Source organism: Bubalus bubalis, chromosome 3 (assembly GCF_019923935.1).
Source record: "Bubalus bubalis isolate 160015118507 breed Murrah chromosome 3, NDDB_SH_1, whole genome shotgun sequence".
Taxonomy (NCBI): Eukaryota; Metazoa; Chordata; class Mammalia; order Artiodactyla; family Bovidae; genus Bubalus; species Bubalus bubalis.
In genome coordinates, this window is record NC_059159.1 from 8,113,824 (window position 1) to 8,135,194 (window position 21,371).

Consider the following 21,371-nt stretch of genomic DNA (forward strand, 5'->3'; position numbering starts at 1 on the left):
GGTGGCAGAAATGGGCAAGTGGCCCAGATTTGGCTTATGCTCTTACTGTGGAATGAAAGAGTGCTTGTCACATATTTCAAGAAAATGAATGCGCTCTTTGAGACAGACGGCAATGGAAGATGTATGCCCGCTGTGGCAGTGAGCACACTTCAGGGCTGTCTGATCTCTGTCTTTTTACTGTATCCTGACATTCAGGAAAGAAGGGGTACCATGGCACTAGCATGGTTTCCAGGTGCCTTGTTCACGCAGGGCACTCTCCTGGAGTTAGCCCAGCTCTTGTCTGAATGGCATGGCTGGCTTGTGAGCAAGAGAGTAGCAGAGTGGCACTGGGCTTTGTTCCCATTGAAATGCCACGCTTGAAGTGGGCACAGATTGCCTCTCTTTTCCTCTGAAGTTGGGAGGTATGTGCAGCTCTTCATATGTAAGGTCACATATTTGTTCGGTCACCAAGGAAGCTGTATTTGGGGTGGGATTTAAAGAACTAGAAAACTGGTCCAAGCAGCTGACAGCCTAGAGCAGACATAGTGAAAGGGTGTGCCAGCAGGCGGGAAGGTCGGCCTGCTGGGTCACAGTCTGCTGCTGAGTGGACTTGACTGTTGTGCGGGACCCAAGTGAACCTGGAGGGGTTTTTTGTGTTTTGTTTTTTCAGCTCTGCCGCATGTGAACCCTGGCCCTTGGCAGTGAGAGCGCCGAGTCCTAACCATTGGACCACCAGGGGATTCCCTGAACCTGTATGTTTGACTTCAGAGGGCGTCTGAATATAAATGCCCCCAGCACTTGGTGGGTGCTCTTTACTGGGCCCTTGCACCGTCTCCTGGAAAGAGGCATTTGGGACCCACTAGCCTGCACTGAATCAGTCTAGTTGTGCCTTACACACAAACACAGGAAAATGATTGATTGCTTAGAATGAGTTCCTTCAGGATTGCCTCTTGTAAATGAAGGTATAACTAAGAACATTTGCAATACCACACACAGAGTTTAGGTGATCTTGGTGCAGTGGGGGGACTGCAGTGATTGTAAAGTGAAACTCGCGTGTACACGCTCTGTGGAAGACTAAGGGGAAACAGGTGTTCAGCCTAAAAAACATTTCTCAGTGGATTTCTACAGTGTCTTGGGCTTAACTTGAAAGCAAATTAAAACATTTAAAAGTTGACTTACTAGCATTTGTGGATTTCAGATTGAGACCTGTTGTAAAAGCAGTGATTTCTTCTGTGAATCAGCACATTCTTTTATAAATGAAAGTTTAAAGTTTCTCACTAAATCGATCGTATACAATTGACTGGTTTGCTAACTACAAATGTGATGGGAATAGGGAAAAAATAAAATATGGGGGGAAAGGGGTCCGGGCCTCAGGAAGCCATGCTTTCTCAAGTAGCTACTATAGTGGTTAAATCCTGTATGTCGTTTTTCTTAGTCACCTGTCTTAAGTTTCTAAGGCAGAGTGTTGTACGGAGAGGAATGACCCTTCAGAAGCAGGGGCCAGAGGCCAGGTTCTGGCGGGGAGGCCTCCCCAGCCTGCTCCACTGCCTTACGGGCTGCAGTGACACCAGCCAGTCAAACCCAGGGTGTGTGTGCGGAGCTGTGTAGTGGTCATTCAGTTGATCTACACTTGGAAGCCCGTATAATCTAAGAGAAAGCTGCCTGTATCCAGTCAAATTATTGAAGCCTTGATAGTCAATGTCCAGTGATGAGGGTTTGTTACCCAATAATGTCCTTTTGGTGATGGGGTGTTAATACATCTTCAGTGGGCCTTTAATCAGAGGCCAGGACTTGCTGGTGGTTCAGACTCTCCATGCTAAATACCCTGCGTAATACACTACTTTCCCCAGCACAAACACAGACACAGTGGTTATCCGTCATTTATGCAATTAACTAATTTCAAATGACTTTCTGCCCTTTGTGCTCCCACTTTATCAGGGGGCAGAAGTGAGTCTGTTCCCTTTAGAAAAGCTGTTCCAACATGTCCTTGAGGTGAACTGCTTTGGAATCTGAGGCCGGACATGCTAGTGGGAGGATTTGGGCTGAAAAGTGCATTTGTTTCTACTGCTGCTTGACCTTCGTTAATTTAGAGGCCCTGAGCCACGCCACTGACCAAGTCAGTCCGTGCCACTGCTGGCTTGGAAATGCTCAGCTCTGAAGGATACCTGCATGCTCGCGCTGGTCGGTCTCATCTTGAGAGTGTTGTCTTCAGTTTTAAAGACGAGCCCAGCAGAGCAGTGTTTTTCCTTGACCAAGGTTGGGTGGTCTACCTGGGCCCAGAGGAGTCTCCTCGGGTGAGCTAAGGACAAGGCAGGGTGTCCCACAAAGGGCAGTCTTGAGTGACTGACACATCCACTCTGTCCTCTGTAGTGAAGGGGGTAGGGGGATGTCAAGGATAGAACACAAGAAGGTAGCTTCAGTTACTCGAGGGGCCCAGGGCCGCAGCTCTGCAAAAATAAAGGTCTCGGATGCTTTTGGGTCACCGCTGGTACAACCAAAGGATGCCAGCCTTGTGCAGGTCCCTCCAGAGGGTGGCTTCCAGGGACAGGTCGTGGTTTGCGTAGAATATCAGTGGCTTCTTCATTCGATCGAAATAGTGGTCAGAAAATTTCTGGTAGTTGCTTGTGATGAATCCATAGGCGCTAACCTGGACAAGGACAGTTAGCATTTGAGTTAGCATTTGAGCTGCTGTGTGTAAAGGGCTTCCCTGGTGCTCAGATGGTAAAGAATGTGCCTGCAGTGTGGCCCCTGGAGGAGGGCATGGCAACCCACTCCAGTATTTCCTGGAGAATCCCCATGGACAGAGGTTCCTGGTGGGCTACAGTCCATGGGGTTGCAGAGTCGGACACAACTGAGCGACTAAGCGCAGTTTATAAAGTGGCAGGAACTTAGGCATAGCTGCCTTGTGTGGAGGTGAGGATAAACAACCGTTCTCACCCATGTTTTCATATCTGCACTGTGTTCTTTCTGCACATTTTCTCACCCAACTCTAAGTGTAGATGCTGCTGTTAATGGGCTCAGAAAGATGACCAAAACGTGTGTCCCCAGTCACAAGCTAATAAGTAGTTGGGGTGGGTTTTGAACTCCGGTCTGTGACACCAAAGCCATGATCATTATGCTCAAGATGGAGGCAGAAAGCCCCTTACCTCCTGTTTCCTGTTCTAATGGTGACTGCAGACAGGAGAGTCCTGTTTCAAACATGGAAAAAGGGGACCAGAGTCCATTGGTGCTTGGCCTCCAGCTCTTGTGCCTGGGTCAACACAGCCTTTCCCTGAAAACTGATTCTCAGCCTCTGTCTCTGCAGCTCGTGGGTACCACCCCAGCAAGAATTGGCTCATGGAGTGATTTCAGAGACTCCATGTGTGGAAGGCTGCCCACCTCAGTTTGAGAGTGTCCTCCCAAAACAGATGTCCCTACCCACTTTGGTTGAGATTTTGCTTTCACAAGAGCAGTTGGGTCGTATGTCCCTTAAACACCATGTGCAGCATCTGCCCTGGGGCAGAGGGTGAAAGGACAAGCCCAGGGCAAGGTGGCCCTGGGGAGGAAGGCAAGACTGGGTCTGAAGGCTGTCCCCGAAGGGACCGAGAGCACTTCCTCCACCCCATTCCCTAGACTAGGTGGCTCCTGCAGCTGGGGAGCCTTCTGCCACTGGATGGAGGCCTGGAGTCCCAGGTCTGGGCTAGCAGGCCTCAGGTAGAGGGTCTCATGGATGGAAGAAGGGCCCATTCACACCAGCTCTGCTGCTGTGGGCTCCTGAAAGAGCAGGCCTCTTACCTGGTCACAGGTATGCAGAGCTGTCAGCAGCATGAGGGCCCCAGTACTAGGCATGTATAGGTCTCCAAATTTTGTGTTAATCAACTTTGATTTCAAAAACCTGGAAGCAAAAAGAAGCGTCAAAACTCAAAGACTCCGGAGGACTTCTTTGGTGTTCCAGTGGACATGGGTTCAATGCCTGGTCCAGGAAGATCCTACATGCTGAGGAGCAATTAAGCCCGTGTGCCTAGAGCCCACGCTCTGGAGTGGCCACCAAAATGAGAAGCCTGCACCCCACAGCGAAGAGCAGACCTTGTTCGCCACAACTAGAGAAAGCCCGTGCAGTAAAGAAAACCCAGGGCAGCCAAAAAACCCCAGGACTTTTGGTCTTGGACATTTGCTTGAGGGTTGTGCCATTACACCAACTCAGGCAGGTTGGGAAACGGCAAAATTTTCTGGCCCTTCTGCCCTCACCCATCTGCCATTTGGAGAAAGATGAATTATACACAAAAATCTTTGGTTGAAGTAACACCTTAGGTAACAAGCAGTGAGGAGGAGGAACAGGCCCTCCTGAAGAAACGCAGGTGAGACCCTTCCCTCTCCCACTCTGGAAGCCTGAGTCCAGCCTAACTTGCTTCTCTCTGCAACACCCTCCCACACCACCACGTCTAGGGCATAGTTGGCGTAGTTATTTAACCTGACACCTAAATTTCACCTCCGGACTGGCCAAGCAGGAGCCACACATGAGGACAGAAGACACGCAGGTCCTGTGACTGGGCCGCTAGTGAGATGGTGCACACGTGTGCAAGCACACGTACACGCTTTCAGACACCCAGATGGTCCAAAAGTGAGGCCACAGTATGGTGACCACGAGCTTTGACCTCAGCCCTGGGTTGCCAGGCAAATCACCTAGCCTCTCAGCCTGTTCTTCATCTGTTGAGTGGTCTTCAGTTTGCCTCCCAGACTCCCCTGCCACCCCTGGCCTGCTCTGGGTCTTGGGGTGCTAGCCTGGGGCTGCACGCAGTAGGTTTCCCAGATGCAGCACCGTCACCACTTCAGGCTGGACAGATGTGCGTTGCAGGGGCTGCCCTGTGTCTTGTAGGTGGTTCAGCAGCATCCCCGGCCTCTGCCCACTAGGGGCACTCAGGTCGCCTAGTGACAACCAAAACTCTTCAGACAGGACGGTGGACCAGCCTCCTGCTGAGGACCACTGATGGGTGGGGTGGGGGGTGGAGATCTGCAGGCAGGGGTTCCCCAGGGTCCTCCTGTGTGTGGGCCTGAACGCTGGCTTCCACTAGTCCCCATACAGCCCCACACTTACAGTCCCTCTATGCCCAGCCTAAGCGTTGGTGAACATTTTTGGTAAGTAAGCCTGTTGAGTTTCTTGTCTACCTTGACTGATAGAACATCACCTCCATCAATGTATTTAACCTGGTAGCTCAGTGGTAAAGAATCCACCTGCCAATAACAGAAGACTTGGGTTCAGTCTGGGTCCAGAAGGTCCCCTGGAGAAGGAAATGGTAACCAACTCCAGTCAGTATTCTTTGTGGGAGATGCCATGGACAGAGAAGCCTGGCGGGCTACCATCCATAGGGTTGCAAAGAATGGGACAGGACTGAGGAACTAAACAACAAGTAAATGAAGCAGTGTAAGTGCTGCGGGGCGGGGAGCAGGGGTGGCCACGGTGGTCCTCGGCACATGGCCCAGCTTTGGGTTTCATCTTCAGGGGATAAAGCCAGTGTTGCCGGAGAAGGCAGTGGTACCCCACTCCAGTATTCTTGCCTGGAAAATACCATGGACGGAGGAGCCTGGTGGGCTGCAGTGCATGGGGTCGCTAAAGAGTCAGAGGCGACTGAGCGACTTCACTTTCACTTTTCACTTTCATGCATTGGAGAAGGCAATGGCACCCCACTCCAGTGTTCTTGCCTGGAGAATCCCAGGGATGGTGGGCTGCCTTCTGTGGGGTCGCCCAGAGTCGGACACGACTGAAGCGACTTAGCAGCAGCAGCAGCAGCCGGTAGGTGTGGGGCGAATGGCGGGGGTGGGCAGGGGAGTTGCTCCCAGCACCACCCCTGCCCGCACCTACCTCTCTGTCAGGTAGCTGATGAAGTCTGGATGGAGTAGCTTGAATTTGCTGGCAGAGGAGTCCGGTCCAAAATAGGTCTGAGGCCTAGGACCCACGATAGAAGTGAACAGAGCGGCCCGAGGCGTCGTACGACGGGTTGTGGAGTGAGGAGAGGTGAAAGGCGCTGGGGCGGTGGCGGTGGATGGACCGGTAGGGGCGGGGCTGGGAGTAGTAGCGGGAGAAGGGGGTGTAGAAGGTGGCTGGGAGCACCGTGGGCACCACGTGCGGCTTCCCGCCCACCAGGACGTCGGTGGGCAGGGTGTAGGAGAGGGAGGAGGGGGGCGTGAACAGGGCGGGGGGAGATGGGTAGGAGCGGCTGACCTGGGGGAGGTGCGGAGGGGGCGGGAGGAGAGGAAAGTACAGGGAGTCAGGGGGCTTGCGCGGGCGGTCCCGGGCCCGGCAGGGGAAGGAGCAGGGGAAGCACTGGTTCTGCGGGAGGGGCGAAGTAGGAGGCTGGAAGAAGGGGGCCTCTTTCATGAAGCGGGGCACGTAGGGGGCGATGTAGGACGGGATGCCCCGGATGGGCCCGAGCCCGAGCCCGAGCCCGATGTAGGAGGCCGAGGGCGCGGGGCTGTGGGCGGGGGACTTGGCGCCAGGTATGGGGGGAGTTTGGGAAGAGTTTCGGGAGAGGGATTTCAAGCCAGATTGAGAGGGAGATTTGGAGGCAGGTGGAGTGGCATTTTGGGAAGATCCCCGAGGCTGGACATGAGGGCTGGGGGCCAGGGAGGAGGCCCGGGAAGAGGGCTGTGAGGCATTTGGGGTGGCAGGGTGAGAGGGGGCACGGGAAGACCCCCGGGTGGGGGACGGGGAAGGAGCTGAGCCGCCAGGGCTGGCGTAGGGCTGCTGGTTGGTATGGTTGGATCTGGACTGGGAGGGGGACTGGGCAGGGGATGGATTAGGGGAATTGGAGGGGGAGCTCATTGGTGTTGGGGAGGCTTAATGTCCACCCGATGTCTTTGAGCCAGCCCCCCCCAACCCCCAGGAGCCAGTCCCGTCTGGGTCGCAAAGCCCACCCCCAGGAGCGGCTGCCAGGCGATTGTTGGGTCATCAGCAAGTTGGGGCGGGGCACAGGGCGGGGCTGGCGCAGCCAGCCTGGCCCCCGAGGGCTTAACCCCTAAGGACGCCTCAGAAGGTGCTCTTTGAGGGTGGGTGAGATGTACCGGGGCCAGCCAGCGAGACAGGAGGGCCGGTCCTTGCGGCCACAGGGGTTGGTGCAGATTTATGAGGACCCGACTCAGGGACAAGAAATTGTCTTCAGCACCACAGGGAGAAGGTTCAGATGAGGCCCGGACATGGTTCAAAAGAGCTGGACACGGGCCTGCTGCCCAGGAAGGTGGGGGAGGACAGACAGAGGGCCCTTTGTTCCCACTCTGCAGGACACTGGGCCCACGTCCCCTGCTCTCCCATTTCATGGGCAGTCTTGGGAGGGTGCCCGCCAAGGAGTGGCATGGGTCCTGGCCCTCACTCTTGGTCGCCAAACGCAATGCACTCAATGGGACAGCAGGGACAGCTGCGGACAGGCCGGCTGGGTGGCTGGGCAGGTTATGGGGACCGCAGCTGAAGCTGAGGGGCCAGGCCTGCCGGCCCCCATTCCAAAAGGAGCCCCTTGAACCTGCAGCCCACCTGGTCAGGAGGGTCCCTGGGGACCAGCAGCATTATCTGGGCTTTCCCGAGGGTAGGAAAAAAAGAAGAGTTTACTCTTCTAATGCTCTGGTGGATTCTTGGGACCTTTCTGGCCACCTTCAGCCACCTTTCCCATCTGACAGTGGACCCGGGAGCAGTACCATGCCCTATTTCCCTGCTTGGCTGCTCACCTGTCTCCTTTATCAGTGCCCTCGGGGACAGGCACACCCAGGATGGCGGATCTCAGCATCAGGTAGTCACGGATGTCCGAGGGGATGAAGATATAGCGCAGGTACTGTTGGGGCAACAGAGAAGCAGCCCTGGTGGGGACAAGACCATGGGGACTTCCTGCTCCGAGTGGACCGCCCTCCGCCCGGTCTGGCCCCTGCTGGGGCAGGAGCGTCTCCCTTCTGAGTCTGTATTTTCCACTTTCGGGTGCCCTGTTCTTTCAGGTTCCACTGAGGGTTTCAGCACTCAGACCCACTGATACTCATCCCTTCAAGGAGCCGGGCTCAACTGTCATTCCCTTGAGTGTGGGCTGGACTGAGGGACTAAGAATTTTTCTAATGGATAAGAAAAAGTGGGAGTAAGGAAGCATGTGTGACCCCCTTGGAGAGGGGTTCATAAAAGACACTGGAGGAGCTTCCTTGCTCTCTGGGATCACTCGCTCTTGGTCAAGCTAGCTACCCCATCGGGGAGGCAGTGTATTAGCCTGCAGAAGTGCCCACATGGTGAGGGCTGTGAGGGAGCCATCCTCACCCTGGTCCAGGCGGGCCTTCTGATGACCGCGGCCCCTGTCAAGCCTGACTGTGACTACTGGGAGACCCTGAGCCAAAACCACTCCGATGAGGGACTTCTCTGGTCCACTGGTTAAAACTCCACCTTCCAACGCAGGAGCGCAGGTTCAATCCCTCGTCAGCAAACTAGGGTCCCACATGCTGCTGGTGTGTGTACGCTTAGTTGCTCAGTCGTGTCCAGCTCTTTGCAACCCCGTTGGACTGTAGCCCGCCAGGCTCCTCTGGCCATGGGATTTCCCAGGCAAGAATACTGGAGTGGGTTGCCATTTCTTTCTCCAGGGGCTCTTCCCAACCCAGGGATTGAACCTGCATCTCCTGTGTCTCCTGAATTGCAAGTAGATTCTTTACTTGCTGAGTCATCTGGGAAGGGCATCCCTGATGGCCCAGACAGTAAAGAATCGGCCTGCAATGAGGGAGACCCAGCTTGGACTCTGGGTCAGGAAGATCCCTTGGAGAAGAGAAAGGCTACCCTCTGCAGTATTCTTGCCTGGAGAATTCCAAGGACAGAGGAGCCTGGTGGGGTACACCCCATGGGGTCGCAGAGAGTTGGACCACATGACTGAGCGACTAACACTTTCATGCTGCCAGAGGAGGCTGAAAAAAAGAAGTGGACAAAATCACTCTACTGAGCTGCTCCCAAATTCCTGAGTCATGAAAACGGCAAGATAAGCAGTACTTGTTGTTTACAGCTATGAGGTTTGGGGGTCATTTGTCATGCAGTTATGGAGAACTCATACAGGTTCTTCCCAGGTAGCACTAATGGTAATGCAGGAGACATAAGAGATGGGAGTTTGATCCCTGGTTCAGGAAGATCCCCTGGAGGCGGGCATGGCAACCCACTCTAGTATTCTTGCCTGGAGAATCCCATGGACAGAGGAGCCTGGAGGGCTACAGTACATAGGGTTGCACAGAGTTGGACACAACTGAATCGACTTAGCACGCACACATACAGGTTCTGTGGCTACACCAGAAATGAAACTGTGCTATCTTGTTTCATCATGAGCTAAACGAGGCTTCAGAGCATGGATGCTGTGGCTTGGACACCCCTGACATCCCTGGTAAGAGGAGGAAGCTGCTGAAAACTCAAACCAGCCCTATCGAGCACCACAGCGCCCTTATCTTGGGACCTCCCCGCTGCATGTGGTAGCCAGCCTGCTCTAGAAGGGGAAAGAAAGTGAAAGTCGGTCCAGTCTTGTCTGCCTCTTTATGACCCCATAGACTATATGATCCATGGAATTCTGAATTCTCCAGGCTGGAATACTGGAGTGAGTAGCCTTTCCTTTCTCCAGTGGATCGTCCTGACCCGGGAATCGAAGTGGGGTCTCCTGCATCACAGGTGGATTCTTTACCAACTGAGCTCTCAGGGAAGCCCTCTAGAAGGGGAAGCATGGTGTTAGAGCAGCTGGGTGTGGCTGAAAGAGCCTGGAGGCAGCAGACAGACTCAGGTTCCAGTTCTCAGGGGCTGCTGTGCTGAGTGTGTGTGGGGTGGGAATGGAGGAGACACTCAGCAAATACCCTCTGGCTGGCTGTGTGCTGCTGAGCTCTGGGTCGGGGGGTAGCAGGGGTTTGAGTCGGGCTCCGCTGCCACTCTGCTGAATGAAGGGGCCCTGAGCCTTAGTGCCCTCACCAGTAAGAGGGGGCTGACGTGGCATCTGTAAAGTGCCTGGCACTCCATAAGCCTTCAGTAAATATTAGTCATTCACGCTCCACTCCAGAGCTTTCCTGGTCCTGAGCCACAGGGCGCCCCATTACACAGGCCCTAGATCCTGGCGTACAACCTGTCCATCCGCTGGGCTGGGGCTTGGGAGCCCCGTGGCCCGCCCCACGGTGTGATGTGGGGCGGAGAGGAAACAGCAGCACTGGCTGTCAGGGACCATGGTGCCTGTCGGAGCCTCACCTGTCCCTGCGGCACAGAGGTGAAGCCCACGTTCGAGTAGGAGATGAGGGAGTTCTTCATTGTGTTCACAGTGAAACCGTAGAAGGAGATCTTGGTGCCCACGTCATTCTCGAAGCCTTTGATCACCGCACCGTTGAGTCTGGTCCGAACAGAGGCTCATCAGCCTGCTTGGTGGCTACACGGTACTGTATGTTGACTTCCATGCCCAGGCTTCTGGCACTCCCTCTACCCACGGCAGCCCCAGTGCCTGGTCGCCAGCCCCATCCTGACAGCCGGGCACCTGAAGGGATGCCCTGTGAAAAGGGCGAAGCCAGCCCTGGCAGCTCCTTCCTCCTGGGTCCCCTGGGTTGACCACAGCCTCGCACGTCTTCAGGGTCTGTCTGCCTAACGCCCTTGTCCACGCCTGTCCTCCCATCACAACTGCTGAGTTGCCTGAGGCCACTGCTGCTCCATTAGCCCACGCCCTCACCTACGATGCTCCCCTCGGGGGGCCTGGCTGGGGACCAGCTCTCCACCCAGCTCCTCTCCTGCTTCCTCCCTGGCCCCTGGCCCACATACCTGAATACGTAGTCATGGGCATCGATGTTCTGACCCTGGCGGGAGCCATTCAGAATACCTCCGTTACCCACCACGGCACACCGGATGCAGCCAGGAAGCAGCTCCCGGGAGACGGCGAACAGCCTGGTGCTCTCCGAGCCGTTCAGGAGACTGAGGGTGGAGGTGATGGCTGTGGGACAAGGTGGAGTGCTGTGAGGGGCACTGGGGCCTTCCCGAGATTCTTCCTGGCACCCGCACCTGCCTGAGGCCTGACACCAGGCCCCTCTCAAGAGGCACAGAGGGTGGAGGACAGGGAAACGTCCGTGGGAGCAGGACGCCTGCAAAGAGGGTGGTGGGGTGGGAGGGTTGGCTGTGGCCCCAGTCATCTTGAGAACTCAGATAACCAGTCCTCCCAAGACTTTGCTTATTCCAAAAGGAAATAATTTGGGGCCTGCGGAGGTAGCGTGAGGGGCCGACTTAAAGTGGAAGGGGCTCTGGGTGGTCTCTCCCAGCAGCAGCCATCATTGGGCTGTTTGAGGGCTCACAACTGCTATCCTCGGCCACCTTTGGACACTGGCCATCTTTCATGCCAGGCCCCAGCAGGGCAAGAGCTGCTGGTAGCGGGGGTCAGGTGGGGCAGTAGCCAGGCCCCTCTCCTTGATCCTTGTAGAGGGTGCTTGTAGAGGCAGGGAGTCTCACAGCAGTGGAGGTGAGCCTTGAAGCCTGCCTGGGAGGAAGTGAGGAGAGAGGGGCACCGTGGTCCCAAAGCAGGAGGAATGGACTAGTTAGGGCCAGAGGGCTGCAGGTTACCTTGGTGGGAGAGCCTCTGCCAGCCATAGGGGGCTTTGTGCTGGCTCAGGCTGTCCCAGAGCTGCGGGGTGAAGAGGTCCCCTGACAGCAGCACTGGAGTGGAGAGGTTAAACAGATTCCGGAAGCGAGGGTGCCGCTGAATGGCGAGAGAAAGTGGATGCCGACAGAGCAGGTTCTGTGGGTGACAAGATAAGAGGGCTGTTTCTTTTTTTAATTTACTTATTTGGCCGCCTTGGGTCTTAGTTGCATCATGTAGGATCTTCGTGGTCAGGCCTCTCTAGGTGTGGCATGCGAGCTCTCCAGTGGCACTGTGGGCCTAGCTGCCCTGAGGTATGTGGGAATCCCACTTCCCCAGCCAGGAATGGACCCCACGTGCCCTACACTGCCAGGTGGATTCTTAACCACTGGACCCCAGTGTTAGTCGCTCAGTTCTGTCCCACTCTTTGTGACCCCATGGACTGTAGCCTGCCAGGTTCCTCTATCCATGGGATTCTCCAGGCAAGAATACTGGAGTGGTTGCCATTTCCTTCTCCTGGGTGGGATCTTCCCACACCCAGGGATCAAACTCACCAGGGAAGCCCAAGGACCCCCAGGGAAGTCCCCGAGGGCTGTTCTGGAAGGTAGGATGGGTAGGAACCTTCCAGGGAGCCCGCATACCCCATAAGAGGGCTGGGAGGGAAGTGCTGCCCTTCCCCTCTCCAGACTTGGGCCACCCCCTAGATGTGCCAGCCAAGCTGGCCTGTACGCAGTGGCCTGGTGGGGGTCAGAGAGCTTTCTGGATTTACCCTGCCCAGCCCTTCTCCCTGGATGCCACGTCTCTGGGGCCTGATGGCTCTGGCGGGAACTTGAGGGCACTTTCCCACAAATGGGTAAGAGCTGCCTGCCCTGTATTGGAGGAGGTCCACCCCAGGCCTTGGAATCCATCAGCCTGGGTCCAAACCCTTGCCCTGGCCGTCCTTGCTGCAGTAGGGTTCACATGGAAAGGGCTACTGGGAAGATCTGTGATGTCTTTGACCAGCCGGTGCCTATCTTGAGTTGAATAATGTCCCCTCTCCCAATTCATGTCTGCCCCAAACCTCAGAATGTGACCTTATTTGGAAAGAGGGTCTTTGCAGATGTAATCAGTAAGGTGAGGTTATACTGTAAGGTGGCTCAGCAGTAAAGGATCCGCCTGCAATGCAAAAAGGTGAAGGAGACGTGGGTTTGATCCTTGTGTTGGGAAGATCCCCTGGAGGAGGGCTAGGCAACACACTCCAGCCTGGAGAATCCCATGGACAGAGGAGCCTGGTTGGCTACAGTCCATAGGGTTGCAAAGCGTCAGACATGACTGAAGTGACTGAGCCACACACATAAATGGAGTATAACTTCTAATGTACTAAGGTGAGCCCTAAATTCAATGACTGGTATCCTTATAAGAAGGCATGTGCTAGGCTTCCCGTGGTGGCTCAGGGGTAAAGAATCCACCTGCCAGTGCAGGAGACATGGATTTGATCCCTGATCCGGGAAGATCCCACATGCCGTGGAGCAATGAAGTCTGTGCTCCACAACTATTGAGCCTGTGCTCTAGAGCCCGGCAGCCACAACTACGGAGCCCATGGGCCGCAATGGCTGAAGTGTGTACGCCCTAGAGCCTGTGTTCTGCCTCAAAAGAAGCCACCGCAATGAGAAGCCCGTGCACCGCAGCTAGAGAGTAGCCCTCACTCACCACCACTAGAGGAGGGCCCACGCAGCAACGAAGACGCTGCACGGCCAAAAATAAATAAACAAAAATAAAATCATACAAAGAAGGCATGTACTGATGGCAGGGGTGGGGGGCAGAGAGTGAGTGATGAAGCTGCAAGCCGGGGGACAGCTGGAGAGATTCTTCCCTAGAGACTTCTGAGGGCGGCTGGCCCTGCTGGATACCTGACTTCAGACTTCTGGCCTCTAGAACTGTGAGAGACTCCATTTCTCTTGTTTTAAGGCTCCCAAGTTGGTGGTCATTGGTGCCAGCAGCAAAGGAAGCCTTGCAGGGGCCTCCGCACACAGCGGCCTTTAAGGAGAGCACGTGTACCAGACAGGCCCCAGCCCCCCTCTGCCTGCAGACCCCCGTTTCAGATTCCTGAGCAGCCCCGGCCTGGTCGGGGCTATTCTTCCACTGAAGGGGGTCTTGGTTAAGATGTTGGTTTAATCAAAGGACAAAGTGAGAAAGAGTACAGTCATTTCTGCTGTTATGTGACATACGAATGCCTAAAAACCATTGTGCAGAACTGCAACCCAAACCACAGGGCTTTTGGGAAAAGGGACTACTAGCAGCAGAAACTCAAAAAACTTGATCAGTGATGCATAAAATGAAGATAGAAGCAGTTTTACACACATTCACTGGTTAGGAAACATCTAGAAAAGTGAAAATGTTAGTCGCTCAGTTGTGTCCTATTCTTTGCAACCCCATGGACTGTAGCCCACCAGGCTCCTCTGTTCATGGGATTCTCCAGGCAAGAATACTGGAGTGGGTAGCCATTCCCTTCTCCAGGGGATCGTCCCGACCCAGGGATCAAACCCAGGTCTCCTGCATTGCAGTCAGATTCTTTACTGTCTGAGTCACCAGAGAAGCCCAAGAAATATATAAGTAGTTCTCAAAATATGGCACTTGACCTTGGAAAAGAACTGACACATTCTTGGGGATGTGGGCTTCGGAAGGGTGGCAGTTTGGGAGTTATCGTGAAGTGGTGGGAAGCCAGTTATAAAACATGCGATGAAGCAGATGGCTGTCTGAAGTGTGCATGTGCGTGCCTTTTGGGTATTCCTACATGATTCCCTTTGGTGCAGTATGGTTTTCTGCATTTACCAGTGTTCTGGCTGACAAAATCACTGATAAACACACATGAAATTTGGGTTCTGCTCAACTTGTTTTACTCCCACAGCAATCTTTATGGACCAAATTCATGCTTTAAAAGCAAGCATTAAGCTGAACTGACTACATCAGTTTCACTACTCTTCAGTTCATCATAGGGATGTTTTCCAGGGTCTCCACTACAAGGCTCCAAGAGAAAAATCTTCAGGGCATTCTTTATAAGGCTCCAAGAGAAAAATCTTCAGGTCTCCGTATCCAGAAAGGCTGCACTTTGCTTGGGCAGCTGGCTTGCTTTTATCTCATGGACAGGGTGGCAAGCTTTCCTTCTTTGTTGTTGTCACAGGGAAGCTCAGAGCCCATCTCTGACACCCTCTGGCATATTTTTCATGCACTTATCTGACATTGTCTAACTTTCTTACCTTTATTTTTCCTTTACCTACTTCTTCATTTTATTCTTTTTTTCCCCCCACATCATATATATCCAAAAGACAAAAGCTCAAATCTTTTTGTTTTTAAACCAGGTGAGGAAATATGTCGATTAGCATCAAGTAGGAGAAGGCAATGGCACCCTGCTCCAGTACTCTTGCCTGGAAAATCCCATGGATGGAGGAGCCTGGAAGGCTGAAGTCCATAGAGTTGCTGAGGGTCGGACACGACTGAGCGACTTCACTTTCACTTTTCACTTTCCTGCATTGGAGAAGGAAATGGCAACCCACTCCAGTGTTCTTTCCTGGAGAATCCCAGGGATGGGGGAACCTGGTGGGCTGCCGTCTATGGGATCGCACAGAGTTGGACACGACTGAAGCGGCTTAGCAGCAGCAGCAGCTCAAGGTGAAAGGACTTTAGGAAAAGTAAAGATGACCTGGCCAAGTGCTTTAAGACGCTTGAGGCCTTTCTTTAGCCAGTCGGCCAAGTGTCCACCTGACTTCTGTTCTTGGGGTGGGGGGTGGGGTGGGGGTGGGGTTTCCATCACCTGCCAGGGGGAGCTCACTCTGCTGCTTACAGCTTTGCAGTCACTCAGTCTTGCATGTGGTGAGATCTTGCCCCCATGAGACCTCAGTTAACAAGTTCCAGTGTCTTGGGCATGAAAAACAACTCTTAAACCGGGATCAGGCCAGAACTACACAGTCATCATCCGGCTTGAGTGCAGCCTGCAGAGAGGGTGAGGGCATGTTGCTCGGGAGTTCAGAGCCAGCCCGGGGGTCCAAGAGAGGCCTGAATCCCTGTGCCACCTCTTTTCCACGGGTAACCTGAGCAGGGTATCTCTGTGCCTCACTGTAAAAGCTGCCTCCCAACCTTGCCGACATGTTTAAGTGAGAGAACGCAGGTAAAGTGCTTGAGATGGCCTGTCAGACCACGGTCACTGCGCTCTGTGACAGAGCAGGGGAGTCCCCTGGGCTTGGTGTTTACTTCATGGTACACAGTTTAAAGGGATTCTCAGGTGGTGCTAGTGGTAAAGAACCCTCTTGCCAATGCAGGAGACGTAAGAGATGCGGGTTTGATCCCTGGGTCTGGAAGATTCCCTGGAGGAGGGCATGGCAACCCACTCCAGTATTCTTGCCTGGAGAATCCCTTGGACAGAGGGCTACAGTACATAGGGTTGCAAACAGTCGGACACGACTGAAGTGACTTAGCACGCATGCATGCTAACAGTTTAAATGTGAGTTTTACAGTAAAAAGACATTTTGAGGTGTAGAATGTAAAAGAGAACTTTTAAAGATAAATCAAGATGTGCAAGACTTTTCTGCTGGTTATACCCCAGGGAGTAAAGATGGAGCCATGTTTCTCTGCTGTTGGGGTGCAGGGACCTCAGTGGTCAGGTCTGAAGAGCGCTGGCTGGCCCCTCAGTTCTGTGCTCCATTCTCTGGGTGGGGAGGGGAATGTAGGGGGGGTGGGAGGAGAGGAGGGAGGGGGTTTCCAGAGAGCTCCCACCCAGCAGGCTCGTAAGAATGTTCTCATTCTGATTTTTCTTTCCCCTTGTACCCCGCCACAGGGTAGCCCGCCACTGTACCTTTCGTGTCCTAGGATTTGGTGCCTTGGGTCCAAAGAAAGCTTGAGACAATGACGTGGTGTTCCTGGGGGAGAAGGCGGAAGTAAAGCTGGGGTCTGACCTGCCCCCGGAGCGTGCTCGTCTGGTAACTCTAGAGGCTGATCGTCCATCAGGGTCTGATTTTTTTATTTTTTCCCCTATGCTCTGATTCTTGCTCATCTCTTTCTCTTTGGGCACAAAATAGTATCACCTTATTATGTTCTGCCTAGCCCCTTGGCAAGTGGCTGAAATGTGGAATGTATGGGAACAGTGAGATGGTGGTTAAGAGATGAAAATATAAAATAGGAAAGATTGCCAGCAGCCTGGGCTCATGACCATCTAAGCGATCTCCCTGTTAAGGCCTCCAAAACAGGTGTTAGATCCCGGGTGCCCTGGGCCCCCTTCACCTGGCGAAAGGGGTGGGGCCAAAGCCCGACTCCGTGGGTTTGGGTTCCAGGATCTCTGGAAGCCACTGAACTTCTCAGAAGCTCAGTGTCTGTGTCTGTTCAGCAGGGATGATCATGCAGGTACGCAGATGGTCAGATTGAGACAGGCTGGGGCCTGGGACCCTTTGCTGCAGTGCTTGCGCTTGGACAAACATCTCCTCGAGCAACAAAATGCAAAGTAAACTACAAGGGACTAAAGTAGCTGAGTACATGCGGCGGCTGGGGCAAATTATGAACAAAAGAGATACAGAAAGACCAACATCTGAGCAGAAGCAGGTATGCACATTGACCCTGCACGTGGCACCACTAAGGGGGTGGGCAGGCCACCTAAGCCACCTCTCTGGCCTGACCCCCTGGACCCATCCCTACTGTCATCCTGTAGAAGGAACCAACTCACCGAGCCCCGCCCCACCCCCAGGGAGCAAGCAAGAAAAATTGGCATTGGGTTTCCTTCCTGTTGCCGCCTGCAGGGGCCCCAGTAAAGCCCTGCCTGCATTCTTGTTGGGAGCCTTCAAACAGAGTCTGCGTTATCTATTGTAAGAAGTGTCTTCTAAATATTAGCTATTGTTACCTAAAGGGCAAAGGGAAGGGACCCTGTGACAGCCTCAACGACACTGACCCTTCTGGAGGGAGGTAAGGGTCTAGGTTACTGCCCTACACCCACCTGCCAGGTGCTAGGTGGTCCCTGCACCAGTGTGTGTGTGTGTGTGTGGCACGCACACGCTTAGTTGTGCCTGACTCTTTGCGGCCCTATGGACTGTATGTAGCATATCAGGCTCCTCTGTCCATGGGATTTTCCAGGCAAGAATACTGGAGTGGGTTGCCATTTCCTCCTCCAGGGAATCTTCCTGACCCAGGAATCAAACCCGCAGCTCCTACAATAGCAGTAACTTTCTTTACCACTGAGCCACCTGGGCAGAGGGCAAACAGGAAGGAACAGGAGCCCCTATCCATTCAAGAGGGTGGTCAGGCTACTCCCAGACTCCTCCCACCTCCCCTACAACCCTGAGGGAGCAGGTGGGGAGGATCTGAGGTCAGCAGTTTCGAAGGAAACAAAGGCTTCCAGTGACTTGCTTCTAGGCACCAAGACCGTTTGAGCCACAAGGGCGTCTGGACCCACCTGCCTTCAAGGTTGTGAAAGACTTTGGAAGAGCAGGCCAGAAAAAGCAGGGCGATCCTTTCCTCCATTCAACCCAGATAAGCCAACCACAAAACCCTGTAGCTCCTCTCAGAGGAGGAACTGGGACCGTGGTGCTCAGCCCAGGTGGCCTTCAGGAACCCCCAGGGAACTTTTGAAAAACACCAGAATTCTGATCAGATGGTTCTGGGTCTCCAGTGATTCAACCCCCCTCCCCCCACTGTCATCCCTTCCTCCCCAGTGATTCTAACATGCAGCCAGGCTTGGAATCTGACAGAGGAACTGCTGAATGGGTGGAATAGAAACAGGAGGGAGCCCTGAATTGCTCAGGTCTCAGGAAGGCCAGCTCCTCTCCAGAGCAACCCTTCTGCTCAAGAGACTCCCCCGGCAACCCCCACCCCCGGAATCCAAAGGCTTTTAGACACCACCGTGGGAATAAGGCTTCTCCAAAGGCTCAGCGGTAAATGCAGAAGACAATGGGTTTGGTCAGGAAGATCCCCTGGAGGAGGAAATGGCAACCCACTCTAAAACAAGTCTAGAAATCCCAAGCCCGGGAACTACTGATTGGACCTATTCCACCCTCTAACCTGCAAGGAGAGCCTCATCTCCCATCTCCGGTGTGCCAGGCCTGGTCCCAGCACTCGGCTTCCCCTGAACTCCCCACCGTAGCCCGGGAGGGCTGCTTTTGATCCCCAGGTGAGGGGGGGTCACATAGCTTGCTTGCCCTGCTCAGATTTCCATCCCACCTGCCCCTCTGCTTGTCCAGCTCCTAATGAGGCTGAGTCTGGACTTGGCCCCTGGAGTTTAGCTAAAATGCAAACATCACCAAAACATCAAGGATATGGACAGGTCGTACTAGATTTTTAAAACATGAAAGGTCTTTTAAAAAAGCTTTGTTGAGGTATAATGGATGTTCAGTCAACCTCATATTTATAGTGGTATTAGTTACTTTTGAAGGATGTTCAAATAAATGTGTTTCAAAACATCTTTACAGAAAACTGATACGGATCTCCTTTCTTAATACCCTCAGTCCTTTTCAGTCCTTTTCCTTATGCAATGTCTGACTCCAAGGAGGCAAAGTTAACTTCAGGTGTTGCCAGCTAGAACACCTTTGGTTCTAAAGGGAGGGGACACGTAATAAATGGCAAGCGTGTTTCATATTGTTTTGTAACACTGGGTGCCCTTTGACTTTGTTTCCTGAATGTTTTTGGTTTTGTGTTTTAGTCGCGAAGTCCTGTCTGAGTGTCTGACTCTTTGGCGACTCCATGGACTATAGCCTGCCAGGCTCCTCTGTCCTTGGGATTTCCCAGGCAAGGGTACTGGAGTGGGTTGCCATTTCCTTCTCCAGGGGATCTTCCTGACCCAGGGATTGAACCTGGGTCTCCTGCTTGGCAGGCAGATTCTCTACCACTGAGCCACCTGGAGAGCCCCATTCCTGAGAGCAGACACTAATTCTGACTTCATTCCCTTTAGTGAGGACTGTGTGGGTGGAAAAGCACTGGGAAGGGAAAGCCAGGGCCCAGAGGCCTCTGCAGCAGGCTGTAGGTACCCGTGGGGCCTCACAAATCCAAACGTTGGGCACAGCTCGGTCCACCTTCCAGAAGTAAAGCTAAATCCCTTTTAAGATTTCTTCAGTAACTGGAACCGTGACCTACCAAAGGCAGGCTCTCAGGTTTCTCCTCCTGGGGCACCAAATGAAAGGAAGGTGCTCAGGGTCAGCGAGAGGGAGAGGAGCGCAGCAGGAGCAGCTCAGGGAGGGAAACTTGGATGGAGCCCAAGGTGGGCCGCGGTCCACCTCTTCACCGGATCGCGCCCGGACGGGGCTTATCAAAATAAACAACGAACACAGCGGGAGGAGAGAAGCGAGCCGGGCGCGGGGAGGGCAGGGACCACAGCGAGCCGGAGAGGCGCGACCTGCCGCCGCCGGGCTGAGGAGCCGCGCGCAACGCTGGATCTGGGAGACTTGGGTCCCTGCCCCCAAAGTAGAATCTGAGAAATGTGAGGTTAGCGAGGCACAATCCGTGGAAAGCCGGGACTGATTTTATCTGAATCCGATGTCCAAGCCAAAGTAGGACAAATGAAAGGGTTTCTAATCAGGGCCGGAGGGAAGTCAGCAGAAAGCTGTTGGGAGTGGATCTCCGGTGAGCAAGGGGCGAAGTTCCTCTTGGATACAGCAGCAGCTGTGGGACCCCCGGCAGCACGAGTTTAACGCCGGGGTGGAGGCTCTGGATACAAAGGGCCGCAGCCCGAGTCCCCGCGTCCCCTGCACCCTCCGGACAGGTCCCGCGCGGCAGCTCCTACCTGGCTCCGGTTTGGGGCCCCAGGTGCAACTCCACCGCCGAGGAGTACAGGGCGACCAGGATCCCGGAGCAGACAGCCGCGAGCAGGAGCAGCGGCCAGAAGAGCCGGCCACGCTGGAGCCCCATGCAGCCTTGGCCCGAGGGCGTCCCGTCGGCAGCCGACCCGGGCGGAAAGGAGAGGCCAGGGTGCGCCGGGCTCGACTCCCGGAGTCGGCCGTCCGGCCCCGCCCGGCCCCGCCTCCCCCCCCCCCCCCCCCGCCTTTCTCCCTCTGTCGGCTCCCGGCCTCCGGACGCCGCCGCACCCTTGGGGGCTGCGCGGCGGGTCCCGGAGGCGAGAGTGTCGCGCCGGCACCCAGAGCTGCCCGCGCCTCTTAGGCGCTACCCTCTGTCCTCCGGACTTGGACGGCCCAGCCCAGAGACGCCGCGAGCCGGTGTTGGGCAGGGCGCTTCCCGGTACCGACAAGGGCGTGCGTGCGCGCGGTCCGGGGACTCTGTGGGGCCGCGGGGCGTGGGGAGACGCCGCCACCTGCCGCCTGGGCCGCACACTGCGCCCTCGGGGGCCCCCTGGGCTCGCGGCTTCCTGGCAGCCGAGGCCCGTGGGAGGGGCGGGGAGCATGCAGGGTTAAACCCCAACCGCTCAGACCCCGGGTGGAATTGGAGGGGATGGGGCAGGGGGCCTGCCCGGGATGGGAAGGGCGGGAGAGCTGAGGTTGTCTGTCTCTCTCATTTAGTGACTGGCCAGAGCCCTCAGTCACAATGCGTCCCTGTTACAACCCCGGGGCAACCTGGAGATCTCAGCAACCCAGAGACACCTGAAAGGTGTAGCAGAGGCTCAGGTGTCATCAGGAAGGCCCGGGGAAGCCCGGGCTCCGGTGCACCGGAAGCAGAGCCTTTCCAGGGGTGAGCGGTAGATGAGACACTGTATTCTCCAGTGGACATCATCCTGGCCCCAGAAACCTGTGAAATACCCTAGACCCTGAACTGTCAACAAATGCGAGGATGACAGGCACCTGCAACCCACCCACCCCCAACCCCTCCCCAATCCTCATGTAAAGGATAAGCCTGGGTGCAGCAACAGATATCTGTCTAATTGCAAGGCTTACT

The 21,371-nt window shown here is 54.8% G+C and overlaps 1 protein-coding gene and 1 long non-coding RNA gene across 5 annotated transcripts; one reads left to right on the forward strand and one right to left on the reverse strand.

Moving 5' to 3' along the window:
* Positions 1-1,841: 1,841 nt before the first annotated feature.
* On the reverse strand, positions 1,842-20,508 carry ST6GALNAC2 (ST6 N-acetylgalactosaminide alpha-2,6-sialyltransferase 2). Of its 2 annotated transcripts, none has more exons than XM_044938607.2 (9): positions 20,269-20,508; positions 16,366-16,429; positions 11,522-11,696; positions 10,733-10,901; positions 10,175-10,313; positions 7,672-7,775; positions 5,819-6,019; positions 3,754-3,853; positions 1,842-2,626 (listed from the first exon to the last, which is right to left on the reverse strand). In XM_044938607.2, the coding sequence occupies exons 1-9, from the start codon at positions 20,391-20,393 to the stop codon at positions 2,459-2,461; spliced, it is 1,245 nt and encodes a 414-aa protein (XP_044794542.2). In that variant the 5' UTR covers positions 20,394-20,508; the 3' UTR covers positions 1,842-2,458. The 2 variants fall into 2 exon arrangements, with proteins under 2 accessions (XP_044794542.2, XP_006045380.4); XM_006045318.4 differs by having other exon boundaries at positions 5,819-5,902; positions 20,269-20,505.
* LOC112583614 lies at positions 10,224-17,216 on the forward strand. 3 transcript variants are annotated; one of them, XR_003107676.3, is made up of 3 exons: positions 10,224-10,361; positions 16,348-16,489; positions 16,894-17,216. It is a non-coding gene; the product is annotated as an uncharacterized LOC112583614 (long non-coding RNA). The 3 variants fall into 3 exon arrangements; XR_003107677.3 differs by having other exon boundaries at positions 16,897-17,216; XR_006549302.2 differs by having other exon boundaries at positions 10,246-10,356.
* Positions 20,509-21,371: the final 863 nt, after the last annotated feature.